The following is an 18,698-nucleotide window of genomic DNA, read 5'->3' as shown; positions in this document are numbered from 1 at the left end:
GGGGGGGTCGGCGGGGGGGGGGAGTCCCGGGGTTAGATGCCTTGAGCGCATCTCGCGGCCCCGAGCGCTGGGTTGGCTGCGGGGGGGCCCAAGGGGAGGCGGCGGGGGTCCCGCCGGGCCCCCTTCCCCGGGGGAACGGCCGGCCGAGGGGCGTCCGGGGAGGCCGGGCAGGTCCAGCGCCGCAGGGCCCGGCGGGGGCGGGGCGGGCAGCAGGTGGAAGGGCGGGAGGGAGGGCGGGAGGGGCGGGGCGGGGGAGGGCGTGGGCGCCGCCCCTTCGGCCTCAGTCCGCCGCCGCCGCCGAGCCTTCCAGTCCTGCGCGAAGAGCCCGCAGGCCGCGGGCGCAGCAAGGTGAGGCCGGCGGGGCGACAGGTGCGCGGCGGGGCGGGCGGGGCGGCGGCGGCGACCCTGGATCGGCCGGCAGGAGAGCCCCGAGGGGCCCCGCCTGCATCCCTCCCTCCTGGGGGGCTCCCTGCCCAGCGGGGCCGGGGGGGGGTCAAGGCGGGGGCCGCCCCGGCTGAGGGGGGGGCAGAGGGAAGAGCGGCGCTGCTCGCGCTTCAGCACCTCGGAAGGGGCTTTGGGGGCCTCGCCCCGCCGCCCAAGCAGCTTCGTCCGGGCAAGGGGCCGGCCGGGACTCCGCTGCCCGCCTTGGCTCCGCTTGCTCAGCCCGCCCGCTCTTTCTCTCTCCCTTCCTTCCCTCCCTCCTTTCTTTCTTTCTGTTTCTTCACTTCCTCCTCCCTGCCTTCCCTCCGCTTTCTTTATTTCCTTCCTTCCTCCTTCCTTCCCTCCCTCCCTTATTTCTTTATTTCTTTCCTTCCTTCTGCTTTTCTTCCTCCCTCTCTGCTATCTTTATTTCCTTCTTTCCCCTCTGCCCTTTCCTTCTTCCCTCCCTCCTCCTTTTTCGTTTCTTCTTTGCCCCCTCCCTTCCCTTCCCTTCTTCCTCCCACCTGCTTTCCTCCGTTCCTCTGCTTTCCTTCTTTCCTTCCTCTCTTTCTTTCCTTCCTTCCTCTCTCCCTCTGCTTTCCTTCCTCCCCCACCTCCTTATTTCCTTCTCCCCTCCCTCTTCTTCCTTCCCTCCTTCCTCCCACCTGCTTTCCTTTCCCTCCCTTCCTCTCTTCTTTCCTCCCTTCCTTCCTCTTCCTTCTTTCCTTTCTTCTTTGCCCCCTCCCTCCCTCCCTTCCCTTCTTCCTCCCACCTGCTTTCCTTCCTCCTGCCCCCTCTTCCCGGGCAGACTCCTCGCCGGGAGGGAGAGCAGCTCAGTCTGGGAAACAGCGCGCCGCCTCCATTCCTGGGCACGGAGGGGGAGGAGGGGGGCAGCGGGAAGGGGCGCTGGGTGAAGCGGGCATGGACGCCCCTTCCCAGCGCTTCCAGGGGGCGGCGGAGGGCGCTGCTCAGCCTCCGGGCCGAAGAGCGGGGGGGGGAGCGGTTCCTCTCCTCCTCCGCTGCTGGAGCCCAAATGGCGGGGGAGGGAGGGATGGAGGGTCGGGGGGGCTCAGAAGGAAGGAAGCCCCCCTCCCCAGACGATGCGCCCCTCTTCCCTTCCCTCCCCGCCCCGCATTCTTCCCTTTCGGCCCCCGCCTACCTGCCTGCTGGCCGTTCCAGCCGGGGCGGAGCGGAAGCTCCCGGCCCCGCCAGGCATTGTGCCCCGGAGCCGCGGGGGGCTCCCAAAGACAGCCGGCCGCGCACGTCCACAGCGCCGGTGTGGCTCGCAGGAATTTGGCCGGGCCCCAAGCGAGGCAACGAGCGGCGGGAAATGTTCCCTGGCTTCGCCAGTCTCCCCGCTGGAGACTCCGGGCTGGAAGGGGGGGGAGGGAGGGGAGGGGAGGGCTTTGCGATCCCAGCAGCTGCAGCCGCCCTGCCGTAGTCCGGCCACTGTGGGCATGTGGGGAGGGGGGGGCGCCTGCAAGTAAGGAAACTTTCCCTCTTTCCCACGGCGGAGGGGAGGGGAGGGGAGGGGAGGGCTGGCCTTGGCCTCAGCGGTTGGGGAGAGGGAAGCCCGTTGCCGCCCCCTCCCCAGTCCTCTGCTGCCTTGCAAAGTCCTTTAAGCTCCCCCGGGGGGGGGATTTGGGGTTCAGCTATTTCTGGGCTGGGAGGCTTGGCGTTTCCTTTCCCAACCCAAAAGAGGCAGAAATTAAGATTATAAATGCAAATCCAGGTATGAAAGAAACGAAATAGTCCATCTCTCTCCTCCTTGGGGCAAAACAACATTCAGTTTTATAGCTAAGATAGGGAGAATAAAATATAAATTGGCCTTTGCTCATCGGAAAATATGGTTTTTTTCCTAGGCTTTGGCAGGATTTTATCTCCCCCCCCAAAGGGGACTGGCTTCTGCTCCCCTCTCCCCTCTGAATGGGCCCTTCCTCCCCACCCAAGGCTTCCGCGGGTCTCCCCCCGCCCAGTCCTGCTGGCAGCCCCTGCGCTCAGGCCAGCCATGGGCACCCCACAGAGTTGGGGGGGGGTGTCTTTTCCTTCTGGTCTCCTTCAGAGCCTCTTTCCCAGGTACCAACCTCTCTCAGTGGATCCTTTTATGCAGAAAAGAAAACCTGGATTGATCCTGGGCTGTATAAACAGAGGCATAGAATCAAAACCGCGGAAGTCTTAGTAGCACTTTATGAAACCTTAGTTTTATAAAACTAACTGCATCCAGTTTTGGTTCCCACGTTACAAAAGGAGATGTTGAGACTTTGGAAAAAGTGCAGAGAAGAAGAGCAACGAGGATGATTAAAGGCCTGGAGACTAGAAGACCCCCAAGATCCCTTCCAGCTCTATTCTGATTGATTGGTCAGAACCAAAGGGACCCACATTTATGGGCTTGTATTTACTCGCTTGTAACTGTGAGGCTTCCTGGCGTCCCTGGCACCCGCAGATGGAGACGGAGGAGATGGAGGAGACTCTGCAAAAGGGCCAAAAGTGGAAACAATTCTCCCTCCCTTGGATGGGAGGGCGGCTTGCCTTGGGGATGGGGGGAAGGCAGAGACCCAGGCAGAGTAAGCAAGCCCATTACTCTCGAGAAGCTGCCCAGGATTGGGGCCCAGGATAGAGTCTGGCAGGAAGAGATGCCTTGGGGGCTCAGGCAGGAGCCCCCCCCCTGTAAATCCCAAGGCTGGGCCCACAGAGCCCCAGAGGGACCAGCGGGGGGGGGGAGCACTGGTGGGATTAGCAAAGCCCTGCAGTGGGTCCCTCCCTCCCCTCCAGGGCTGGGGGGGGGCATCTCCTCCGGATGGAAGGGCTCCTTGGCTGTGGCTGTTTGTGATTTGCACCAGCATTTCCTCCTCTGTGTGTTTCCGTCTTTCTCTCTTGGCTGCCCATCTTGGCCCCAGGAGAAGCTGCCTGGCCTCTTGGGTTAAGACTTGGGGGAAGGTCTCTGGTTTGGCAGGGGTGGGGGCAGAGGAAGCCCACCCGACAGGCCTCTTGGCTGCAGGGAAGGAAGCGCTGGGGGGCTCCGGGGGGGGGGGGAGGCAGCTGCCTGGCTGGAAAAAACCCTCCCTGGTTTTGGGCCAGCGAGAGAGAGGCAGGCCGGACCTCTGCCTTCCTTCTCTGCCTTCCAGGAACAGCCTTGAAATCCGGAGACAGAGTTGCAAAGCTGCCTGGAGGGATTTGGCAGGCAGGCGGCCAGGCCTTCTGGTGAGAGGCAGCCGGATCCCCCGGGAACGGCAGGGTTGGCTGGGAAGTGGAGGGGGGGGCAAGCATCCCCCCCCCCCGTCCCCTCCAGCCCTGGGAAAGTGAGCAAAGGGTGTCCAGAGCACTTGGGAACAGCCAAGCGCAGCTCCGGTGTTGGGAAGGGGGGCTGGGCTGCTTCCTGGTCTCAGATATTTGGGGTGGGGGGAGATGTGCCCCTGCTCAGTCTCACGGGACTGGCACTGGAGGGGGGGATGCCGCTATGCAGGGCGAACCTCTGCCCCGCTTCCAATCAGGGCAGCAGGATTGAGAGCAGCACTCAGCCCACCCCTCCTCCTTCCCCTCACCCACCTCAATCAATCAATCAATCAGAATAGAGCTTGGGGGTCTTGTAGTCCAGCCCCCTGCTCTACCGTTCCAGAGTGGTGGCTGTCCCAGCCTCTTCTTGGAAACCTCCAGTGATGAAGCACTCACAACCTCTGGTGGCAAGCTGTTCCACTGGTTAATCCCTCCTCCACTCTTTAAGTTGCTTCTCTCCTTGATTAGTTTCCACCCATTGCTTCTTGCCCTGCCCTCGGGTGCCCTGGAGGCCAGCTGGACTCCCTCTTCTTTGGGGCAGCCCCAGAGAGATTGGGATGTTGCTGGAAGCTTTAAAGAAAAGACGTTTATGTCAAATGGTAGAGGGTAAGGGGGGAGGTGGACTAGAAGACCTCCACGGTCCCTTCCAATTCTGCCATTCTCTGTTCTGGAAGTGATCTCAGAGGTCATCTAGTCTGGCCCCTGCCAGTACAGGCTTTCCTCCAGGGTTTCCTACCCGTGATGCTGTCCCATTTCATGAAGCAGCCAATTCTGTGGGCTGACAGCCAGGAGTTCCCTCCTCATTCCTAACTCTGGGAATCTCTTCCTCCCGGAAGTTCAACCGGCCACTTCGAGGGCTGAAGACTCGGGGATCGACCCTTCGGCAGGCTCTCTGGCACCCCCCGAAAGAGCAACTGCCCCCCACTGCTGCCCCCCATGCTGCCCCGTGGCCAACCAGGGCCTGCGGTTGTTGACTGGGGGATTCTGGGATTGGCAGTCCCCACATCCTTAAGTTGCCAGAAACTCCCATCTGAAAATCCAGCACCCCCAATTTCTCCTGCAAATGTCAAGCGCTTCCCCTCCTTTCTCCGGTGGAGGAAGAGGAAGGGGGCCGAGGGCAGAGCCCGGAGCCGGCCGGGGGGGGCTCAGCCCTCCAAGGAAGAGCATCAAAGAACCCCCTTCCTCTCTGACCTTTGACAGCAGGGCGACAAAGAGGTTGCAGGGAAGAGTTGCGATCAGGCGGAGTTTATAAAAACTGGGCAAGCAGCCATCAGCAGCCGGTTCCTTGGGGATCGAAGAGGCTCCGATAAAGGTAAACTGGTAATGTTATTATGGGATGCTGAATTTTGACGGCTGGATCCCCTCTGCTGTGGAGAAACGCCCCCGGGAGCCCCAGAGGGAAGCGGTTTCTGGCCAGCAGGGAAGAGCAGCCGGGTCCCTCCTGCCCCCCCCCCATGGGCTCCGGGTACTTCAGCGTCCCTGTCTCCTGTTTGGGGGGTTAAAGGTCAGGGATTCTCTTCGCCTGCTCACTTTGGGAGCCCGGCTGGGAGCCCAGCAGCCTCCCCGGGGCCTTAGACCCCCCCCCACGACATCCAGCAAACCCACTGGGGGTGGCCGGGAACAGCCCCTCGGTCAGTCAAGGGCAGCTGGAAGGAGAGCCAGCCTGGCTCATCTGGCAGAGAAGGAGGTGAGGGGGCAATTGGGACCCAGGGCAGGGAATAAGCCCACAGTCCCCAAGAGAGGGGTGTCTCCCCCCAGCCCCTCCTCTTTTTCACAACTGCCATGTAGATGTAGAAAGAACAGAGGTTTTTAAAGATCCCAGCAGGTCCGGTTGAGGTTTCTGGTGCCAGGGGGTCCTGGAATCCTTGCCTCCCCTTGACCTTGGGGGCCCGGTCCAGCTTCCCCTCCCCTGTGGGTTCTGCCGCTGCTTTTGTTCAACCATCACGGGTGGGTGCATGGGGGTGCAAGAATTGCCCAAGAGCCGCAGGAAGGACGCTGACCTCCCCTTTCCGCTTTCTCTGCCAGCGTCAGCCAGGCGTAGCCAAAGAGCCTCTCTGGGAATCTTGACGGGGCTCCGTTGCCCCCCCTCCCCCACCGGGGCTTCCCTGCTGGACCTGCCCTGATCCTGTGCCCAGGATGTTCAGTCCGAAGAGGTCCTTCGACGGCCCCCCTGCCGGCTACGGCCCCCCTGGGGAGGACTACGGGTACCCCATCAAGTCGCCCCCCCCGGGCTCCTACTACATGGAGGACGAGCCCCAGCATTTCTACAAGTGGAGCTCCCCGCCCAGCGTGATGCGGATCCTGGAGGGCCTGGGAATCCTGCTCTGCGTGGCCATCTTCGCCTGCGTGGCCTCCACCCTGGTCTGGGACTACAGCTACGGCGGCCTCTACGGCGGCTTAGGGGGCGGCTACTACGGCGGGGGCTACGGCGGCGGCCTGGGCGGCTACGGCGGCGGCCTGGGCGGCTACGGCGGAGGCTATGGTGGCTACGGCGGCTACGGCCTGGGGGGCTACTATGGGGGCGTGACCAACCCCCGGGCGGCCAACGGCTTCATGATCGCCATGTCGGTGCTGTGCTTCATCGCCCTGCTGGCCCTGGCCATCACCAGCCTCACCAAATCGGGCGCGTCCCGGTCCAGGAAGTTCTACCTGGCGGCCCTGGTGGTCTGCGCCCTGATGGCCTTCGTCATGCTGATCGCCTCCATCGTCTACATCATGGGCGTCAACCCCCAGGCCCAGATGGGGGGCAGCTACTACTCCGCCAACCCCATCCTGGCCCTGTGCAATCAGGTCTACGCCGGGGGAGGCCTCTACAACCAGTACCTCTACCACTACTGCATGGTGGACCCCCAGGAGGTAGGAGTCTGGCCGGGGGACGGGATTGGAGGGGGGGCTGCCCGGCCCTCGTGATTCCTCTTGGGGCCCCGGCTGGTGGGTTAGGCTAAGAATAGGGTAGAACGCAATTACAGAATTACAGAATTATAGAACAGGAGTACAGGAATGGAGTGGGATGGAAGGGGCCTTGGAGGTCTTCTAGTCCAGCCCCCTGCTGAAGCAGGCCACCCCAGACAAATGGCTGTCCAGTCTCTTCTTAAAAAGCTCCGAGTGTTGGGGCAGCCACAATTTCTTAATGTCGAGGCCCTCTTGATTGTCCCCCCCAACCCCGTGCAGGAAATTTTTATTCTAGAATATGGAATATAGGACAGACTAGAAGAGGTTGTGAAATGGAATTTGTGTCTGGTCCTTGCAAAACGATGGAGAGAATAATTCCTAATGAAAATGATAATCATGATGACCAGTCAGGAATAACAATAACAACAACAACAGCAGCAGTAATACCAAAAGTGTCCCACCTGTAGAAGCGGAAGAAAAAAGGTGATAAAAGGATAAATAATACTACGGCCATAACTCAATGGGTTAATGTGTTTCTCAACAGTGTTTCTCAACCTTGGCCACTTGAAGATGTCCGGACTTCAACTCCCAGAATTCCCCAGCCAGCGAATGCTGGCTGGGGAATTCTGGGAGTTGAAGTCCGGACATCTTCAAGTGGCCAAGGTTGAGAAACACTGAGTCCTTCACACTAGATAGGACTTAGAGGTGCCCGTATTTGGCCAACGTAGTCTAAGCCCTTGCCCCCTCCCCTGCCCCTCCCTCCCAGCAGGGTTTGACCCTCCCCCCCTGCCTCTGCCTGAACAGGCCCAGCAACTGGACGGTGGTGCCAGTGGAGAGGAGCCCTTGAACACAGGTGGGCAGGAGGGTGCCAGTTACGGGCGAGGCTGCCTTTTCACCGAGTGGGGCAGCCCCATTCCCTGCCTAACACGGCCTTTCACCACCTTTCCCTTGTCCCAATCCCGGAAGTCACCAGGGTGTGTGTGTGTTTGTGTGTGTGTAAACAAGCAGGAGAGACGAAGAGAGAGCCGAAGGGCTTATCGGGCAATCAGTTTCGGTCGAGGGCTGTCCGGCCGTGGCACCCTCGGAGCTGCCCACTTGAGCAAACAAGATAAGCCCACGGGAGGCTCCCAGCCCAGCCGCCGTGCCTTCTTGGCCTGGGGAAGTGGCTGCTGGGCTCGTGAATCCCCTGGTCGGATGGCCGAAAGGCCTGGGTGGGAGTGGGTGGGTGGACCATGGGCCAACTTTTACGAGACCGGTGGGCTCAAGGAATTCTGGGAGTTGAAGACCTAAAGTTGCCCTACTGCCCCCTGCTGCTGAAGACCCCACCCCCTCAGGACCCTCCGTAGAGCTGGAAGGCGAATAGCAGCCCAGGCTCCGTCTGGGGGCATAAGGGGGCTTTATAAGGGGGAGGGGGGGCAGGGGAAGGAATCATATCTGCCAACTTCATCATTGCAACAGATTAGTCTCCGCTTAATAACAAAGCAATTGGGACCAGCCACGCGGTCATTAAGAGAGAGACACCGTGTAACCGAAATTTGCAGGTTTATTGCCGGCTTCCTCCCTGGCCCCTAGTTCAATTTAAAACTCCCTGGGTTTCCTGGTGGTGTCCCACCCCAGGACTGACCGGCTCAGACTGTGTTAGGGGGCACCTGAGGTCTCTTGGCCTGGGAGGGAAGAAGGTTTGGGGGGGACCCCTGGGGGGGGCTGAGCTGGGTCCGGCCATGGGATGGTTTTGCAAAGTAAGAAAGCTTTTCTTGGGGGGGGGGGGGTGTCACTCCCCTACCCCATTCCTGCCTTTTCATCTCCACTTTGGCTCTCCCCCTCGGGGAACTCTTGGTGTCCAACGGCCTGAGCCCCCTCCCCAAATTCTGACCTCCCCACAGCAAGCCCCCCCCCCCACCTTGGAGGTTTTCCACCTGGCTCAGGATCTGTTTTTGTGGCCTGGAATCCCAAAAGGCTTCGTGGGTGGGATGCCCAGAGAATCGTGCCAACCCCCCAAAACGGGCGCCCTCACTGTCCCCAAGGGTGGGTGGGGGGCATCTGGAGGAAGTTGGGGCAGACGGAACAAGCTCTCCTTGCTCTACAGAGATCTTCTCCGGCAGAGGAGGAGACCCTCACTCGTCCGTGGAGACCCTCAGCCCCCGCCGGGAGCCCCTTCGGATGTGGGGAGGGAGCCGCGCTTTGCTCTCGGGAATTTGGGGGAGGGGAGGGAGACCCGGAAGGGCTTAACTGTCCCCCTCTGTTCCTGCCCCCCCCTCCTCCCAGGCCGTGGCCATCGTCTGCGGCTTCCTCCTGGTGATCCTGCTCTGCCTCATCTGCTTCTTCGCCCACAAGACCCGGCAGAAGATCTGGAGGTTTGGGAAGCAGAACATTTTCTGGGAGCGTCCGCCGGTGCTGGAGGAGGGTCCCAACGTGGAGGAGTGGGTGAGTGGAGCAGCTCCTGTGGGGGGGGGCAGCTGCCCCAGAGACCCCGGTTGCTCTGGCAGCGGCAGCCCTCGAGGCTCCGGAGGGACCACGGGGGGCCCTCTCCGCCCAAGCCATGCATCCATTTTGGGTAGGGGGCTTCCTCTGAGCGGTGCTGGTCCTCCGTAGACAGGGAGGAGAAAACGCCCATCGCAAACTCTGCCTCAGAGTTGGAAACTAGCCGAGGGGAGAAGCGGCCGGGAACTCGGGAGGAATTTCCTGACCACTAGAACAATTAGCCAGCGGAACGACTTGCCACCAGAAGTGGCGAACGCTGCAGCCCTGGAGGTCGCTAACGAGGGATCGGACAGCCGTTTGCCTGAAATGGGCTTAAGAGTCTCCTGCTTGAGCAGGGGGCTGGACTAGATGACCTCCAAGGCCCCTTCCAGCACTGCTGTTCTGCTGCCAGGGGACTGTGCCAGATCTGAGCTCTTCTGTGACCTTGCAGTGCCCTCTTGGCCCCTTTGGCAGCCCCCTGGCTGGGAAGAGACCCCCGGGAGAGCCCCCTTTTTCCTTTTTCTCCCTGTGGCTGTTTTAGGAATCTTCCTCTCCCGATTCCTTTGGGCCTTTCCCCCCCCCATGGATTTCCCCCAGTTCCTCCATTTCCCCCCTCCCCTCTCTACGTCTCACCTCCACAAGCCCTGCCCCCGGGGTGTGTGTGTGTGTGTTTGTGTTGTGTGTAACCGAGAGTACAGCCGGCTGTTTATCGCTTCTCTGCTTTCGGTTGCGTCAATGATTAACCACGGAGGGTGGAGGAGCCTGCTGGCTGTGACCGTGGACCGGTGGCCGTGGGGCCTGGCTGGACCTGCCTGGGGGGGGGGGCAGGGCTGGACCTGGGCCTCCCCCTCCCCAGACAAAAGCCTTCCACCACTTCCACGCTGCCTCTGTCCCGGAGCTGAACTCTGGCGGTGGCTTAGCCAGGGACTTTGGCCTCCCGCTGGCCCTTCAGGAGGGGGCAGGGTCCATCAGGAGAATCGCGGGGGGGGGCAGGTGTATAAAGGGCAACATGACACCCCCCCCAAGACTTGGTTCTGCAGCGTTCGTGTGTGTGTGTGTTTGTGTTTGTGTGTGTGAAGCAGGAAGCTGTTTCTAAGTCTGGATCACAGCAAGCCATGCCATTTCCCCTCTGGCCAAAGGTCAGCCGATGGGGTGGTGGGCAGAATAAGAGGGACCTGGGAGGTCTTCTAGTCTAACCCCCTGCTTAGGTGGGCAGGGAAGGGCTGAACTGCAAAGGGGGGCATTGTGGCAGGAGGAGAGGAAGGGGAGTGCCCAGCCTTGCGCAACCATCCCCGGCTGGCACAACCTTCCCAGCTGTGGGATTGCAGGCGTGGGCACAGGGGGCCGGGGAGGGTGTAGCTATGGGGTGGACGCAACAGCCAAGTGTTGGGGTAGGGAATGAGAGGCCAGCTTGGGCAGTGGGCATCTGGGAAGCCCGGGTGGGGGCTGAGTCCAGCCTGCCAGATGTTACTGCCCTGAGCTCCCCTCCTCCTCGCTTCCATTTTCCAGCTGTTGCTGCGCCTTCTCTGGGGGTGGGCAGGCAAGGCTGACCTCTTAGTGGTGGGGGATGATTTGGGGGGGGGCTCCCAAGCCCTGGGCCTCCTAGGGAGGGAACCGGGCAGGAATGGGATTGCTACAGGTGGGTGAGCAGGGGATTCTCTGGGAGGTCGGGGGAGACTGAGGTCAGAGGTCACATTCTGGGCCCCCACCTCGGGGGAGCTGAGGAATTCCCGCTGCCCCCCCCTGCAGGTGAAGAATGTGGATGGCCGAGGCAGCCCCACCGACACGGCCACCCTGGTCTACTCGGAGAAGCCCACCGGCCCCCTCCACGCTCCCGCCAGCCCCCCCGGGTACACCGAGACCGACTACTCCGTCAACGTCCGGAGCAGGTGAGGCCAAGGGGACCCCCGGGGGAGGAGGAGGGGGTGGCAGGGCTTGGCCGTGAGGGGGACGCTGCCAGCCCCCCCTCCTTTAGTGCCAGAGGAAGACTGCAGCTGCCTGTGGAGGCTCCACTGAATGGTCCCGTGGGTCGTCCATGAGGCCAATGTGGAGAAAAGACACGGACACGATCTTTCTCGGGATGGAGCGACCCAGATTGGGGGTCTGGTAGCCCCTTTTATTGAGATAGGACAAAGGCAGGAGGAGCAATAGCATGTGAGTAAAAACAGCCTGTAAAAGTACAATTTCTAATCTACTGCTCAGTCTATATATGGTTAAATCCTGGGCGTCATTGGTAGGGCACATCTCAGGATGTTATGTTATGCACTATCAGGATGTTATGGCGTTCGAGGAGTTTGTTTTCTCCTGTGTGGTTCAGCGTGGCTCCGCATGCCCTAGTATGAACTGGGCCATGGGTGACCCACACCTACATAAGGAACTATATTACAACAGAATGGCCCAGCCCCGGGACTCTCCCTTGGGCCCCTATCCTCATCCAGGGCAGAGGGACATTATGGGCTGCCAGGGCTGGGGACGATGGACCAAGGAGGAGCCTTAGAGCCCATCGGCAGTGGGCAGGCTGAGCCACGAGCAGACCACCTCTTCCTCCGCCTCTTCTTGTCTAACATTAAGAAGAGGTAGACTGCTCTTGGATTGGGGGGCTCCATTGAGGAGCTACGGTCCCCCAGTTGGCCGGATTCTCTCCTGGCCGGTCTTGAGAGGCGGCCCAGCTCTTCCCGTGGCTCTGCAGGGAGGGACGGAGAGGCCGTTAGGTGTGAGAACCATCGAAAGCAGCCCTTGGCTTACGACCGGCCACTTTCACACTCCTAGTGGCCCTTGGTCCCATGGCTGTGATTTACGACAGTTTCGTTTCCAGCCCATAGCCCCACCCCCCATGGGTTCACTTAATGACCAGCGGCTTTATGGCTGAAAGGGGGCCGAAACTTTCTCGGGAGTTGTCTGGAAGCCAGAGAATGGTGGGAAACGGGCCAGGCAGAAGCCCCCTCCCCATGCTTAGACCAGGAAGCCGCCAGGGTCCATTCCTGTGATGGTGGGCCTATGGCAGCCTGGCACAGGTGGCACACGGAGCCATTTGTCAGGGCACGCGAGGCATTGCCCACTCCAGCTGGTCAGCTGATTCTGGCCTTCTTTTTCGGCCATTTGATGCCCTCCGGAGGCTAAAAATCAACCCCAGGAGCAAACTAGAAGTTGGGGGATGGGCTTCCGGTTTGCACTTTGGGCCATTTCTTGCCCCCTGGAGCTTTCAAGGGAGCCTCCGGGGGGGGGGGGGGCTCTGGGGGGGGACATGGGAGGCTGTTTCCACCCTCCCCAGCCTCCTAGAGAGTCTCTGGGTCCATCGCTCACCAAAAGTGGGAGGGGGTGTCGCACGCATGCGCTCAGGGGGCGCATAGCATTATGGGTGTGGACACACCAGCGCACGACCCCCCCCCCCCCGGACTCTCCCTGCTTTTGGCAGGCGATGGGGAAAAGGCCCCTGTTCTATTCTATGCCACCTACATTCCTTTCCCTTTTGTAATTTCTATTATTTCCTATATTCAATATATTCTATTCTAGTGTTTCTCAACCTTGGTGACTTTTAAGTCCTGTGGACTTCAACTCCCAGAATCCCCCAGCCAGCGCAGTTGCGCTGGCTGGGGGATTCTGGGAGTTGAAGTCCACAGGACTTAAAAGTCACCAAGGTTGAGAAAGACTGTAAATCTATTCTAATGTAGAACTAAGGAGAAACTTCCTAACAGGGGGGGGAACAATCAACCTTTTGCTTCGTAAAGTTGTGGGGCCTTTGAAGAAGCGACTGGACAGGGGTTGGACTAGAAGACCTCCAAGGTCCCTTCCAGCTACGAGGTTCTAGGACTCATGGGGGGGCTGAGGGGGGAGGGGTCAGCGCAGTCAGAGGGCCTCCAAATAACCCTCCCCCCCTTGGTCACCTGTCCTTGATTTTCTGGCCTGTCTCCCCCCCCCCCCCCGCAGCTCTCCCTTCCAGCCCCCCCTGGACAAACGTGCCCGGACGCTGAGCTCCAGCACCTGGGAAGAGACCCCCCGGAAGCCCCCCGCCCAGAGGGGCCGGAGGGCTCGCCAGAGGAGCCCCGCCCCGGAGGAGCCCCAGTACGAGACGGACTACACCACGGCCGTGGACTCCAGCGATGAGCAGGAGCCGGAGGAGTGGGGGAGGTGAGGGGCCGCACGGGGAGGGGGCTGGCATGGGAGGGGGGGGTCTGCAAAAAGGCAAGGACCGCCACCTTCACCACCTGCGTGAATGATGACCTTTCACTCAGTGACCGTCCAGCCCTGGCACCAAAAGAGGGCAGAGATTCAGACAGGTCACAGTTTGTGGGCGATGTAAATTTTGGGGTGCCTGCGGAAGGAGCCCCATTGGGGGAAGAGGCCCTGGGTCTTGCTGGGGCATCCTCAGACTCTGCAGGAACCCCCCCCCCTCTGCCCTGGCTCTTCCCCAGACCCCCCCCCCCCAGACATCCAGAAAGGAGAAGCACTCAGAGTGCGTGAAGAGGGGGCGTCTCCTCCTGCTTGCTAGCCTTCCATAGATTGGGGGGGCTGCTGGGGGAGCCACAGTGCCCCCACCCCCCTGGCCTGTGGCTGAGCTCCTCCTGCCGTCCCCCCGCAGCCTTTACCCGCCGATCCCTTCCGACGATGCCCGCCAGAGGTACAAGCAGGACTTTGACAGCGACCTCAAGCGCTACAAGCAGCTGTGTGGCGAGATGGATGGCATCAACGACCAGATCAACCAGCTCAGCCGGCAGCTGGACCAGCTCCCGGAGGACTCGCTCCAGTACCAGGTGGGCAGGGCTGGCAGCCACTGGGAGGGGCCCCTGTCCAAGGCATCCCTTCGCCCCCCCCCCAAGAACCCCAATAGGAATTGGAGCGGTGCCCACCTTCTCACGGGGCCTGGTGGAAAAGGCTGTTCTGTGGCATGGAAGCTTCCTGGTAGGCAATGCCCTGCAGCTGCCATTATGCCAGCTGCAAGCTGAGTGGGTGGGTGGGGCGTGAGGGCCGTATCTGGGGCAGGCTGGCTCCTGCTCCTCCAGCCCCCCCCCCAGCAGTCCCTCTCCCCCCCCCACCAGGTGCTGGAGTCCAGTTCCACAGCCCCACAGCTCCTGGTAGTGGGCCTGGCCCACAGCTGCCCAAGGGGGCTCTTGCCCCAGTTGTACTGCTCCTGAACGTGGAGGCTCCACTTTGCGTCCCTGTCCGTTCCGCTCCCAACTCTTGGTGTCTCTCTGGCAGGGCGTGGCAGAGGAGTATAACCGGCTGAAGGAGCTGAAGCGGGTGAGTCCCATCAGCGGCCATTATGGGGGGCTGGGGGGGGGGGGCTGTGTTCGATAGGAAGGCAGTGGGGGAGGGAAGGGACATAGCTCCGCCCCCTTATTGGGACTCCCAGGCCTCTTTCCTTCCCCCCCAGCCCACCCCCAGAATTGGGGCCCAGAGGGGGGGATCCAAAGAGACCCCCCCCCTCATTTCTGCAAAGGGAGTCCAAGGAGACTTGTGGTCCGATTCTGCCTTTTGGGGGGGGGGGTCCCGGGTGACATTTCTGGGGGAAATCGGCCCCTCCCACATCTCCTGCCCTTGATGGGGGAGGGGCCCAGATCCGTTACCAAGGCGACCGTATTTATTCATTGTCTTGACTCATCAAACCTCCCCCATCCCTCCCTCCCTCTCCCCCGTCTCGCCTCAGTGACGCTGGGCGGTTTACAAGCGACGTCATAAAAAACATTAAAAGCCCAGCAGGGGACAACTGCAAAGTGACTCACCTCGGTTGTTAAGCGAATCACGTGGTTGTTAAGCGAATGCGACTCTCCCCCACATTGGCTTTGCTGGTCAAAAGGTCGCAAAAGGGGATCGCGTGACTTCAGGACGCAGCAACCGTCATAAGTATGAGTCGGTTGCCAAGCGTCCGGATTTTGATCCCGGGACCACAGGGGAGGCCACAAGGGTCGTAAGTCCCTTCCTCGGGGCCGTTGTAACTGTGAATGGTCCCTAAGCGAACTGAGGACTTCTATGAATTGGGGGGGGGGTCCTTGGGGGGGGGCTCTCTTTCTGAGTTGGTTTTGTGTGGCTCCTGCAAGGCTTGGGCAGAAGGGGGGGGGTCTCCTGCCCCTCCACCCACTCTCCCCACAGCAGGAGGTGCAGAGTCCTCTGGAAGGGACCTCGTGGGTCATCTAGCCCAGTGTTTCTCAACCTTGGCAACTTGAAGATGTCTGGACTTCAACTCCCAGAATTCCCCAGCAGTGGTTAGGACAGTGTTTCTCAACCTTGTCAACTTGAAGATGTCCGGACTTCAACTCCCAGAGTTCCCCAGCCAGCATTCGCTGGCTGGGGAATTCTGGGAGTTGAAGTCCAGACATCTTCAAGTTGCCTAGGTTGAGAAACACTGGTCTAGCCCAACCCCCCCTCTGCCCAAGCAGGAGACCCTGCACGGCTGGCCTCCCCCCCTTCAGAGCTTCCAGTTTCCGCTCTGGATTGGGGGTGGCCTGGATGCCCCCGGAGGGCTCTTGCCTGGAGCTCCCGGGATCAGGGCTGGGGAGGAGGCAGCCGCAGCCCCCTTGAGGGGGAGATCTTTCCCAGCCTGGGGGGGGGGGGGGCGGGGGGGCTGCAGGCCAGCACCAGCTCTGCTTACCCAAGGTTCCCTCTGCCAGACACCGGACTACCAGCAGAAGAAACTGGAGACCAAATCTCTGAGGAAGAAGCTCTTCCACATCAAGAAGATGGTGAGCGAATACGACAAGCACCGCGGATGAGCCTGGGGAGCCCCCCCCTCCCTCCCGTGAGAGGGGCCCGGGGCCCGGCTTCCTCCCGGGGCCCAGAAGGACGGACTCTGATGTGCCACGCGGCTCCCCCTCCTTTGCTTTGTGCCTGGGGCCTTTGGTGAAGCCCCCCAAGACTCTGGGGTGCCCGTGCGCTGGTGCCCCCCCTCCAAGAGACGAGGATGCCCGTCCAGCGTGTGTGATTTTTGTAGGTTTCCTTGTTTTTACGCTGACACATTTTTTTCTCCCCTTTCGTGCCAAAATGCTGGTGTCCAGTTCTTGGGCAAGCAGGGAGGACGGTGGGCATTGGCCCAAAGCTCTTTCTTTGGGGTCTCCCGGGCATCTGAAAAGGAAGGAAGCAGGAGTTTGCCCAGGGGCAGAGATACCCGCTTGGCACTCACCTGTCCTCCCTTTCCTTCTGCGCCTCCTGTTCCCCCCCTCCCTTGTGCCAACCTGGGTCTCTTTGGCAAACGCTGCTGCTCCAAAGAGCTCAGGTTGCGGTTGGGAACTTGGTAGAGCTTGGCAATGCCACCCTAGAAGGCATTTCTGCCTCCTGTTGCTGCCAAAAGCCAGCCCGGGGCCCAGGTGCTCTCCTGAGACAGCTGGCTCTTGAGACCCCCCCCCAAAAAAGCCCAGCAGAATCTCTGTCCATTGGGGGAGGGGATGTATATATTGTGAAAATGGGGAGGGGGGGCAGATCTTTTTTGTAAAAAAAAATCATAGTGAAGCTATTCCTTTAATAAACGTGGGAAAATTTCTCTTGGTTTGCCAGTTTGTTGGCAAAGTCCGGGGTGCAAAACGGTTCCCCCAGAATCTAGTTTGTTCTCTGCCAGGGACCCTCAAGGATGCCCAGGCTCTGCTACCCCCCTTCAGGCTGCCCCCCAGTGGAGCTGCCCCATCACAGCCCCCGTGTTGGTCTGCAAGCCTTGGAAGTGGTCTTAGCTGGAGGGAGCCCCTCCCTCGCCCCCCCCCCGTCACAGATGGCAACGCTGGCAGGGCCCCCGGGCAGCCCCTGGGCTTAGCTGGGAGAAGAGAGCAGAGTCGGAAGGGTCCCTCAGAGGCCTTCTAGTCCAACCCCCTGCCCAGGCAGGAGACCACAGACCATTTCGACTCTTCCTGCAGACCCTCCAGCGTCCTTAAGGCCCGACTCCGTCTGCTGCCAGCGGGGTTGGGCTAGAGACCCCCAAAGCAGCAGGCGGGGAGGGGGAGCCCTTGGCTGACTGGAGCAGGGGGGGGGGGCAGATGGCAGCAAGAAAGAACTCCTCCGCTGGGCACAAGATGGGGAGGAAACCTGGCAGCCTTTCAAGGCTCGGAGTCGGTGAACAGCCTTCGTGCCAGGCCAGCCACCCCCACCGAAGAGCAAAGCCAGCTCAGGGGCACCAAAGGGGGCACCAGGCACAGAACTGGAGCTGGTGGGGTCAGGCCTTGCCAGGCTGGCATGCTGCAGGGAAGGGAGCTTGGCTGGCAGAGGCAGGGAGGGGCCAGCAGCAGGCACGGCTGCTCTGAAGGGCCGAGCCCAGCCCTGAGCTCCTGGGGTGGGAGGCAGCTGCCCCCCCCCCCCCCCCCCCCCCACAAAATGTAGAACATTGTCCTACTTTTGTAACTGGTGCCCTCGGCCTGGAAGGGGAAGCAGCCACGCAGGTGCCAAGGCCAGGCTGGGGGGTAAAGGAAAGTGGGGAAAGTTAGGGTGCCAGTCCTGGACCCAGAGGCTTTGCGTGGCTCCAGCCTGGCATTCCACCCAACAGGAACACAAAAGCCCCCCCAGCCCCCCAATAGCTGGATGATACAGCCAGGGGGCCCTTGAGACAAGGCTGACCCCCCCCTCAAACACCCCCTCCCCAAGGATGCAACAAACCAGTTTGGCACTGGCTGAAAGGGGGGAGCAGAGCTGATGATGGGCCCACAGAAGGAGGACCTGGGGGGGGGGGACTTCCGGTCTTTGAAGGTGGCCCTCATAGCCCCCCTCCTCTCCACTGGAGTGCCCCCCCTCATCTCCCCCCCCAGGGTAAAATAAATCACATCCGATACCCAAATGTTTTTATTCCAAGCACAGAAGTGGCGCTTCCTTGATCCGGAATTTGGAGAGAGAGAGAGAGAGAGAGAGAAAGAGAGGAAAAGTTTGCATAGATTACAATCGGTACTTTAGACTTCCGAGACCTGAGATCGAGTCCCACCACTCTCGGCGACTGAAGAGAAGCCGGCCGCGTGGCCTCAGTTCCCTCTGTCGGCAAAACGGGTTTAAGGGCGAATTCCCACCCCGTGCTCTGTGAAGAGACCGTCGTAGACACACACACACACACACACAGGGGAAAGCAGAAGGGAAGCGGGGGAAAAAAGGCCACAAAGTGATCAAACAGATGTTAGCTGAACGGATGTCCAGCTAAGGTCACGGGGACACCAGGGCGGGCGAGGTGGGTGGCAGGGCCATGCGGGCCAACGTTTTGCATAGCGTCTTCACAAACGTCAGAGCTATCCAGTGGTGGGCTTCAAATTGTTTACAACAGTGCATTCGCTGGCTGGGGGATTCTGGGAGTTGAAGTCCGGACATCTTCAAGTTGCCAAGGTTGAGAAACACTGGTTTAGAACCTCTTCTGTAGGTGTGGCCTGCTTTGTGGGAGCGGCTTGGCAGCCATGTGACTGGGTGGGCGTGGCCAACTTGTAAAATGTGGTGAAACTCACTTAACAACGCTCTTGCTTAGCAACCAAAATGTTGGCTCAGGAACTCTGGCATTTGAAGCATGCAAGTCTTAAAAGCTGTCAAGTTACAAGACCTTCTGCACCCCTAACACTTTAGAAAAAAAACAACCCAGGGGTGTTCAAAGTTGGCAGCTTTAAGACTTGTGGACTTCAACTCCCAGAATTCCTCCTCCAGTCATGTTGGCTCAGGAACTCTGGCATTGCAGCATGCAAGTCTTAAAGCTGTCAAGTTTCAAGACCCTT

General features: G+C 60.5%; 1 protein-coding gene across 5 annotated transcripts; it reads left to right on the top strand.

Moving 5' to 3' along the window:
• Nucleotides 1-257: 257 nt before the first annotated feature.
• On the top strand, nt 258-16,516 carry LOC116502444 (occludin-like). 5 transcript variants are annotated; one of them, XM_032208349.1, is made up of 9 exons: nt 258-348; nt 4,894-5,005; nt 5,719-6,549; nt 8,851-9,009; nt 10,795-10,934; nt 12,973-13,173; nt 13,625-13,796; nt 14,242-14,283; nt 15,651-16,516. In XM_032208349.1, exons 3-9 carry the CDS (start codon nt 5,830-5,832, stop codon nt 15,750-15,752), a joined length of 1,536 nt encoding a protein of 511 aa, XP_032064240.1. In that variant the 5' UTR covers nt 258-348; nt 4,894-5,005; nt 5,719-5,829; the 3' UTR covers nt 15,753-16,516. The 5 variants fall into 5 exon arrangements, with proteins under 5 accessions (XP_032064240.1, XP_032064235.1, XP_032064243.1 ...); XM_032208344.1 differs by having other exon boundaries at nt 271-348; nt 4,791-5,005; XM_032208352.1 differs by having other exon boundaries at nt 278-348; nt 4,897-5,005.
• Nucleotides 16,517-18,698: the final 2,182 nt, after the last annotated feature.

This window comes from Thamnophis elegans, chromosome 1, assembly GCF_009769535.1.
Source record: "Thamnophis elegans isolate rThaEle1 chromosome 1, rThaEle1.pri, whole genome shotgun sequence".
Classification (NCBI taxonomy): Eukaryota; Metazoa; Chordata; class Lepidosauria; order Squamata; family Colubridae; genus Thamnophis; species Thamnophis elegans.
The sequence above is the reverse complement of the archived record's forward strand: the minus strand, read 5'-3'. Positions and strand labels throughout refer to the sequence as shown.

What these genes read in the sequence shown, in the direction of transcription:
- LOC116502444 (XM_032208349.1), top strand. Translation starts at nt 5,830, where the DNA reads ATGTTCAGTCCGAAGAGGTCCTTCGACGGCCCCCCTGCCGGCTACGGC. An exon ending in GCATGGTGGACCCCCAGGAG is followed by an intron (nt 6,550 to 8,850) that starts GTAGGAGTCTGG and finishes CCCTCCTCCCAG; the next exon opens with GCCGTGGCCATCGTCTGCGG. An exon ending in AGGACTCGCTCCAGTACCAG is followed by an intron (nt 13,797 to 14,241) that starts GTGGGCAGGGCT and finishes TCTCTCTGGCAG; the next exon opens with GGCGTGGCAGAGGAGTATAA.